The 8,834-nt window shown below is 35.9% G+C and overlaps 3 protein-coding genes across 7 annotated transcripts in view; 1 reads left to right on the top strand and 2 right to left on the bottom strand.

Moving 5' to 3' along the window:
* Positions 1 to 8,834, bottom strand: part of LOC123880934 (calcium-transporting ATPase sarcoplasmic/endoplasmic reticulum type) — a 41,710-nt gene that overhangs the window by 18,497 nt on the left and 14,379 nt on the right. The gene's annotated exons all lie outside the window — the stretch shown is intronic.
* Positions 1,372 to 3,495, top strand: LOC123880952. The gene is made up of 3 exons (XM_045929396.1): positions 1,372 to 1,612; positions 1,949 to 2,040; positions 2,980 to 3,495. Exons 1-3 carry the CDS (start codon positions 1,372 to 1,374, stop codon positions 3,472 to 3,474), a joined length of 828 nt encoding a protein of 275 aa, XP_045785352.1. The 3' UTR covers positions 3,475 to 3,495.
* LOC123880948 (protein ANTAGONIST OF LIKE HETEROCHROMATIN PROTEIN 1-like) lies at positions 2,037 to 3,751 on the bottom strand. The gene is made up of 2 exons (XM_045929390.1): positions 3,497 to 3,751; positions 2,037 to 2,957 (listed from the first exon to the last, which is right to left on the bottom strand). The coding sequence occupies exons 1-2, from the start codon at positions 3,749 to 3,751 to the stop codon at positions 2,139 to 2,141; spliced, it is 1,074 nt and encodes a 357-aa protein (XP_045785346.1). The 3' UTR covers positions 2,037 to 2,138.

Here is an 8,834-nt window from a genome sequence, read left to right as displayed (position 1 = left end):
GGTTATTACCCATAGGGGTAATATAGGGGTTTAAAATTTGTGTAGTCCACTCGGACAAAGTCGCGGGCATAAAGATAGTTGAAAATAAAATGTTTCTAAGTAAGTACCTACGTTCTTTACGTTTGCTCCTTCTTTAGTCCATATGATTTTAAACTTGGAACGTTTTGTTAATATTGTTAGTAGGTATAGTATTATATTAATATTGTATATAATATATGTAAATAAAAAAATGTTTTTATAACTAAAAAGGATAAGGAGCATTTTGGCACGTAGGTATTTTACATGGTTTGCTGGTATAGGAGCGTTCAACAGATATCAAAACGTGAACGAATCTCACGTCTAACTTGTTATAGATGCCAACTATACGCAAGACACCAACGTAAGATTGTCCAAAATAAACCGCAGGCGTCTATCTATTCGATATGTATAATATATGTACAGTATTTCAGTCACTAGGCACTCTGGAGCTCATCGCATCACGCGTCAGCATTCTCAGGCGCCACGTACCTTTACATCTACATCCCACTCGATATAAAGCACTGCAGTATCTTACGATACGCCTAAGCCACTAGATCTTAACGTTAGAACGTCTCTGTCTTCATCTAAGCAGAGATCTGTTCAGTAAATGAGTCAGATTGTTGATAGATGATGTAATAGAATTTAAAGCGGGTCCCCTTTTTCAAGATAGAATTATGTCTCGGTGTGTAATGTGTATTATTCATAACGAACCATAAGGCCCGGAATCCACCAGCGGAGATATGTTTTGTCGACAAATCAGATTATTTATCGTTAAATGACGGAATAATTTTTTCGCATCATCTAGATCACCTACATATGAATATGATTTTACCCCGAGTTGATAGCAAAAGATTTTTTAAGGTAGTTTTTTTTTTTGGTAGCTTTAGAATTTTATTAGTCTGCGTAGTTGTATTTGAGAGCATACGAATATAAATTATCGTTTTGGATAACACGGAAGGATAAGACCAAACGTGTGTAAGGGTGCTCCCTCACCGGGAGCATTCGCGTGTAATGTAACGTTACAGATTTGAGCATTACATCAGTGAAGGAGGAGAACCGAGCATTACAATGCGCACCTTGTAATGATACAAAACGGGCATACATCAGTGAAGGAGGAGAACCGAGCATTACAATGCGCACCTTGTAATGATACAATGTGTATTATCTTGATACAACTTGTAACATCAATGCGCTTCACAGCTTCAGCGGGCGGGCGGGGGGCTTCACTGCCCCTAGCCCCCCGCCCGCCCGCTCAGTAGCCTACGTGACAGTGAAGTGAACGCACGTTGTCATAAAGTGTTTCTGACGCTTCGGAGATTTTTTTGGCGTCACGGACAGTTCTAAATTTAAGTAATGGCTTGGGACAAAGAGAAGACTCTATTATTCATAGAAAAATATAGGGAAATCAGGGAATTATGGGACCCTAAGCATCCTCAACACTTTAATAAAATAATAAAACAAGACGGTTGGGTGAAATTATCGGATCAATTTGGAATAACCGTAGAAGAATGTCAAAAGAAAATCACAAGCCTTTTAGCATCTCTTAGAAGAGAAAAGAGCAAAATGAAAAAAAGTGCTTCAGGAACCGGAAAAGGTGGGTAACATATTTTATTTATGTACCTACATCTACTTTAGTCATGACAATAACTGTGACAAGCAAGGGGTGAGTGTGAGTGGCGGAGAGGTCACATTCCACACGACTCGTGGGTACCTAGGGCACGTTTTGTTTGTTGATGATACCTTCACTATAGGCCATTTGTTTAGAAAAAATGTAAACAAACTTGATTAGAAATGATCTTGATCAATGTTGATTACACTTCAAAACTGGGCATCCGCATACCTAAACAAGTGGACTATAGGTGCCTTCACCATACTATATTTTGTCAGAATATTTTTCAATTCAGTACATATTACATAATCTATATTTCAGGTGCAGAAGAAGTATATACTAGTACCTGGTTCGCATATGCAGCTTTATCATTTATACTGGACAGATATGAACCACGGAAGACAACAGATTCAGTTAGTATATTATGTATATTACATTTAATATCTGTTTACACAAGTTTTAAATATTTTTTAACCTATCAAGGCTAAATAAAGCAGGACATTAATAAACATTAAGCATATTCGTTTTGCCATGGTACTGCTCCTTCTTGCGAACAATAATTACTAATTTCTTCACGTATCTCTTGAGGAACTATTTGTGCTGCTTCTTGTTGTTCATCCAAATCCATTAAACCAGTATTTTCTTCGGTATCAGCCCTCCAAGATCCTGGTGTGATTACTCCTAAATTGTCCCTGTCGAAAAATCCCGGAGGTGTGTACAAATCCCTACTTTGCCGATTTCTTCGTAAGAAGTTATGTAGGTGTGCTATGGCATTAACTACTAAAGTAGCATTTTCTGGTTGCAATAACATGGGTTTCCGCAACACTCTGAAAACTGCTGACATAATGCCAAACACATTTTCGACTACTCTCCGTGCTCTACAAAGTCTGTAATTATAAATTCTCTCCTTTGTTCCTTTACGATGATGTCCTGAATACACTTTCATTATATTTTCTGATAATGCGAAAGCTTCATCCCCAATAAAATAATAAGGAATTTCTTTGTTCCGCATCGGCAATGCTCTTGGCTGTGGTAGATTCAAAGATTTATTCTGCATTTTAGTATACAAATTACAATTATTAAATACTCCTCCATCAGAGATTCTCCCTTGACAGCCACAGTTTATATATATTAAATTGTAATTTGAATCCACAGCCGCAAATAGAACTATACTAAAAAAACCTTTAAAATTATAGTAATCGCTTCCACTTCTGTATGGGGCTTGCAGGACTACATGTTTGCCATCTATAGCGCCGACACAATGAGGGAAATTCCACTGGTTATTGAAGTTTTCAGCCAAATTTAGCCAACCATCTGGTATGCTAGGTAACTGAAAAAAAACCTTGTTTTAGATTCCTTGTGAACCTGGGACACAAGACTTGCAGGAGACTCGCGACAAGCCACCTGAAAATCCTGATGCACCACAACGGAAAAAAGCGAAGGTGGATGGAAGTGATGATATAATGCACTCGACTTTCCAAATTTTGCAAGACTTTACTTCTGCTAAATCGGATGAATGCACTACTTTTGGGAAATTTATTACTGAAAAACTCAAGACGTACTCTCATAATACTAGGGCCTGTGTACAGCACCACATTTCCAATATCTTGTTTAGTGCCGATCGCGGTGAATATGAGTACATGTACCAGCAACATGGATATTGGACTCCTGATTCTCAACTTTCGCGTAATGAATCAAACCATGCTGGACCATCAGGCCTCCAAAGTACACCCTCACCAGCAGCAGTTCCATCCACTGCAGACGCCCAACTTTCTTCGCCTGAAGCCAGCATTAATAGCCAAGAAAGTGAGGGGTTTATGCGTGAATTTGGAGATCTGATTGATTAATAAACTAGATTAATAAACTCACCAGTATATTTTCTTTTAAACATCCAATTATAGCTTCACTCACTTCTTTGATAATACAACTTATAATCTGATTGGACATTCTAAAAGTAACCTGCAAACTTGAATAAGAATCACCAGATGCGTAAAATCGTAATGTAACAGCTAATCTTTCTTGCACTGTTATTGCTTGTCTATAATTAGTATCTTCTTTTTTAACATATGGTCCAATGAGATTTATTAAGTGTTCAAAATCCGAAGAAGAGATTCTTAAAAACATTTTAAGTTTACTTATGGGTCGGTTGATTCTTTCTAAAATATCCAAACCGCCTGTATTTTGCCGGTTTTGATATAATTCATGACACCAATATCGTTTCTTCTGTGTTTTTTTTTTTACGTAAATAACAATGTCGAATTAATATTGCCGCACTCAGCACAACGACCGCTTCGTCTGACATCTTGCTATGAAATGCTGAAAATGCTCAAAGTCGAATCAATATTACATTACACGCAAATACTCGTCAGTCAGGGAGGTAGAATTGTAATGTAATGCTCAAAGACGAATCTATATATTACATTACACGCGAATGCTCGTCAGTCAGGGAGGTATTAATGTAATGTAATGCTCAAAGACGAATCTATAATGTTACAGTACACGTGAATGCTCCCGGTGAGGGAGCACCCTAACTGTGTACGGAAGCCTGACATAACAGATAATAATATGTTGCAACGATTATTTTATTTATCAGTGAGTCGGTTAGGTGTATGGCAGCCTTCAAACGCACGGCAAAACTTATCACCTTGAAAGCTGCGTCACCATTCGGTTATCAACCCAATGACCAAATGTTACTTTACCATTTGATATTACATTGGTACAACGCGCCGCTCTCAGCCATGACTAACCTGGTAAGCTATTAAACCACGTCACAAAAAAAGTTTTGTATTCATACTAACTATACTATGTTCCTATGGCAAAGTAGTATAGGCTTGTTTCCTCTGCCATACTTAAGTTATCAAGTGACGCACGCCAATAAATAAGTATTTACCATTGCTAAATATAATTATGCTGGAAACGTACACATAACCGCCATTCGACCAGACACTACCAGCCGCGTTTTAAGCACATCAAATCGTAGTATTTTCTACACACCACAAACGCCCAACATCAAACCGAGCAGTGTCTTTTGTAGACCATTTCTGTATCTCAGTGACTATGTAATTTAGTTTTACACCACGAAAATTCGTTACGGATTTAAACATCCTTATCAGCGTCTATCACAGAGATACACTTTACGTACTTGCAACTACTAACTAACTAACTAACTACCTTAACAAGCCACTGACATGAGAATAGGTTTTCAGGTAATAGCTTATACCTTCTAGTCAATTTGCTAAAAAATTAGGTCGAGTGGCGTGTAAAATAAATAAGTATGATTCCAGCCTTAACAATTGTAGCTGTAAGGAACACGGTTTTTTATACTTTGGCAAAGCATAAAAAACTAGTTCTTATCACTAATATAATGTAAATACGCCTTAACATAATATAATATTTCAATAGTGCGATTACGTAGGACGTTTTTAATGTACTCGCTTATGGGTACATACATACTTTATATGTTCAGAACAAATATTCAGGTCAAGAAGAAAGTAAGCGTAAAATTTTTTTTTTGCAGTTAATGCATTTTTAACCGACTTCCAAAAAAGGAGGAGGTTCTCAATTCGTCGGGATCTTTTTTTTTTTTTTTTTTTATTTTTTTTTTATATTTTTTATGTATGTTCCCCGATTACTCAAAGACCCCTGGACCGATTTGGAATTTTTTTTTTTTGTTTGAAAGGATATACTGTGCAGGTGGTCCCATATAAATTTGGTGAAGATCTGATGAATATCTTCGGAGATGAAGAACAGAACTCCTCAATGGATAGGAGCAAATTGCTCGCGATCAGTGTAATAGCTTAGTAAACAGTAGGGTTTTAACTGGGCACAGCATATTATAGTACAGTGGGGCCACTAAAAATTGTGAAATAAAAAATTTTCAAAAGAAAAATAAAACCGACTTCAAAAACGACAAACACTAAAAAGTAAAAAATAACTTTTGTTTAGCTACACGTGTAATGCACCTAGGTATGAAGTCGGGCGAGCTTCACTCTTGGATTTCTAATTTTGTTTTAATATGCTCGCTCGACTTCATACCTAGGTGCATTACACGTGTAGCTAAACAAAAGTTATTTTTTACTTTTTAGTGTTTGTCGTTTTTGAAGTCGGTTTTATTTTTCTTTTTAATTGTATGCATAAAGTACTTTAACGAGAGTACTTAGAGAACTTAAACGTGATACTTAATAATAATAAAAAAAAACATTTCAGAATGAAGTATTGTCCCCAAGATTTTTTTTCCATTATGTGATTAATAGAAGTGACCACGACATTCAGCAATGGGAATTACGAAGCAGGGATAAAGACTGCAACATATTACAGAGATTGTTTACGTACGGTACATATTATAAAGATCATTGACCTATGGGAAATTCGTAGTTATATTGAAAAATAGACTTAATCCTGCTAATACCAAGTTTGCTAAGTAGGCACGTAGGTATGTATTACAATAATACCCCAAAGAAATCCCGATTATATTCCGATATTTTGCAATATTTAAGGGCGCTATCACACTTTAATTAAATCATTTTCTAGTGTAAACTGCTATCGTAACAAAGCAGGAATGAATTAAAATATTTGGAAGATTCATTGATACGTCATCGTAAAGCATCAAAAAATTTAGTACTTTAATTTGGCGTTACATAAATAATAAAAATTATCATTGGTACAATAATAATATATAATCTTGGAGTGAGTATTCATTTTCAAACATAAATAAAATATATACATTCTTATTAAATCACGGCCAGGATATTTCTTTGATCAGTGATTTATATTAAAAGAAAAGGTAGGTACAAAGGCATTTTGTAAGCGCACTTAAAGCGATGTACAAGACCACATGGCTTAATATAACACCCGTTTTGAAGATTAAGAACGTGTGTTGTGAATAATTGTGATTAATTTTATGTGAAGATCACATGAAGATATTATGAATTTTATTTTAATCTTGAACCTTATTTGATAATTCAAAGTTTGCCTGTATTGATTGACTAGGTAGATAATGAAGCAAACTTAAATAAGGAAATACCTAAGTAACAATATACAAGCACAACGGTTATAAAAAGTTTATGAGTACATTAAATGTAACAGGTCTTTTGTTTTATGAGTTAATTTTGAAGTCGTAACTAAGTCAATTTACTTGTGACGCCAATTATTGAAAAATTAAAAATAGAAAGTATAATGATAGTTTTCCTATAATGATAAATATAATTATTTATTTAATAAAAAAAACTTTGTAGAATACCTAACTAATTAAATACACTGGATGCAAAAGATACGAGTACAAGGCAGGGCACTATAAGAATGACATACTATTTTATTGTTTATAGATAAATAGATAAACCAGAGACACTTTGAGCATGGAAATTCATTACCAAGAACTGAATTTGCTCAAGGAATCTATTTCGGTTGGAAGTTTTCCGTATTGTGACCGAGCTCAAAGTGGAGTGACGTGTAGCTCGGACGCGCAGGCGATTATTTTGCCGGAGCAAACTAATCTCTCATCGAGTGGTTTGAGGCCAGAAAAATAAACAATCGCTTGTCTACCTTTTAGCCCTCTATTTTTAAACGTGCCATTTTATTGAATAAAGGTGTAGGCAAACCGCAAATTCTTGAGATGACTGATTAGTACAGTTTCGTGAACCGTTAAACTTTTGATAATATTATTACCTATCGCATAGACTTGACCTCATCCGCATTATAGCTGTTTTGGTAGCAAATTATAAGAAAGGAAATGAGGAAACGCTTCTTTTAATTACTTCTTAAAAACTGTGTTAATAAAGCTAATAACCAAAGAGTGTCAGGCCACAGCAAATCTGAAAGATACTCCGGCCCGTTCACACATGGGAGTCCGTTTTACTGGTACGTTTTTAACGGATACGTTATAAATTTATGCTCTGTTCACACATAGGCACCGTATAACGTTCAACGGATCCGTCATTACTGGATGCGATGTGTGAACACAAAACTCGCAGTATACCGCCGCTATACTACAAAGATGGATCTATCCGTTAAAATTCTACGTATCCGTATATTTCCGTTCCGTCCGTCCAGTATTCGATGATAAAACGCAATTTCATTTTTTTACAGAACGATATTTTTTACTGTATACAGAATACTGTGCCATGTGTGAAGTCGTTCATACAACTACATACGTCATCGACGAAAAAAAACGTACACGATAAAACGGAACAGTAAAACGGAGACATGTGTGAACCGGCCGTTACGGCCCGTTCACACATGGGAGTCCGTTTTACTGGTACGTTTTTAACGGATACGTCATAAATTTATGCTCTGTTCACATATAGGCACCTTATAACGTTCAACGGATCCGTCATTACTGGATGCGATGTGTGAACAGAAAACTCGCACTATACCGCCGCTATTCTACAAGGATGGATCTATCCGTTAAAATTCTACGTATCCGTATACTATTTCCGTTCCGTCCGACCAGTATTCGATGACAAAACGGAATGTAATTTTTTTACGGAACGATATTTTTTACTGTATACAGAATACTGTGCCATGTGTGAAGTCGCTCATACAACTACATACGCCATCGACGAAAAAAAACCGTACACGATAAAACGGAACAGTAAAACGGAGACATGTGTGAACCGGCCGTTAGATCTACAATCCGGTATTGGATTGATATGTAGGTACTTTTTATATCGAAAAATGAGTTTCTGTGATTTAAAAAGCGTAAATCTATACGCGGGCATCTGCTAGTACCTACTCTATAAAGGATCGATATTTAATCTTGAAAAGAATATAACAATCAAATAACTGTAATTCACTCCTGCAACACAGAAATGAAAATTGATCCTATTCTAGATAATATTTACCTCATTTTGTAAAGAACTATCAGTCTACATAACAATAGGAACACTAGCTCGAGTGTGACGAAGGGAAAGTCGAAAAATACGAGATTTGCGTTACGTATGAAATAGATCGATGATGCCTGACGATCTCTCACAGTTTTTAACCGACATCAAAAAAGTAGGAGATTACCAATTGGACTGTATGTTTTTTCTTTTTTGTATTTTTACGCGATTAGTCCGCCAATTGTGAATCGATTTTGATGATTCTTTATTGTTTGGAAGATACGTTTGTAATTTTATGTCTTGGACCTGGTATGTTTCAGCTACACGTAAGTTTAGCCGGGTAATTCTGAGATTGTCATCAACACTAACATTAGCCGTAACAATAAACA

Source organism: Maniola jurtina, chromosome 3 (assembly GCF_905333055.1).
Source record: "Maniola jurtina chromosome 3, ilManJurt1.1, whole genome shotgun sequence".
NCBI classification, from domain to species: Eukaryota; Metazoa; Arthropoda; class Insecta; order Lepidoptera; family Nymphalidae; genus Maniola; species Maniola jurtina.
This window is presented reverse-complemented; position numbering and strand designations above follow the sequence as displayed.

Coding starts and splice junctions, on each gene's coding strand:
- LOC123880952 (XM_045929396.1), top strand. CDS start 1,372: ATGGCTTGGGACAAAGAGAAGACTCTATTATTCATAGAAAAATATAGG. Junction 1,613..1,948: donor TGCTTCAGGAACCGGAAAAG/GTGGGTAACATA, acceptor TCTATATTTCAG/GTGCAGAAGAAGTATATACT. Junction 2,041..2,979: donor CACGGAAGACAACAGATTCA/GTTAGTATATTA, acceptor ACCTTGTTTTAG/ATTCCTTGTGAACCTGGGAC.
- LOC123880948 (XM_045929390.1), bottom strand. CDS start 3,751: ATGTTTTTAAGAATCTCTTCTTCGGATTTTGAACACTTAATAAATCTC. Junction 2,958..3,496: donor GTTTAAAAGAAAATATACTG/GTGAGTTTATTA, acceptor GTTTTTTTTCAG/TTACCTAGCATACCAGATGG.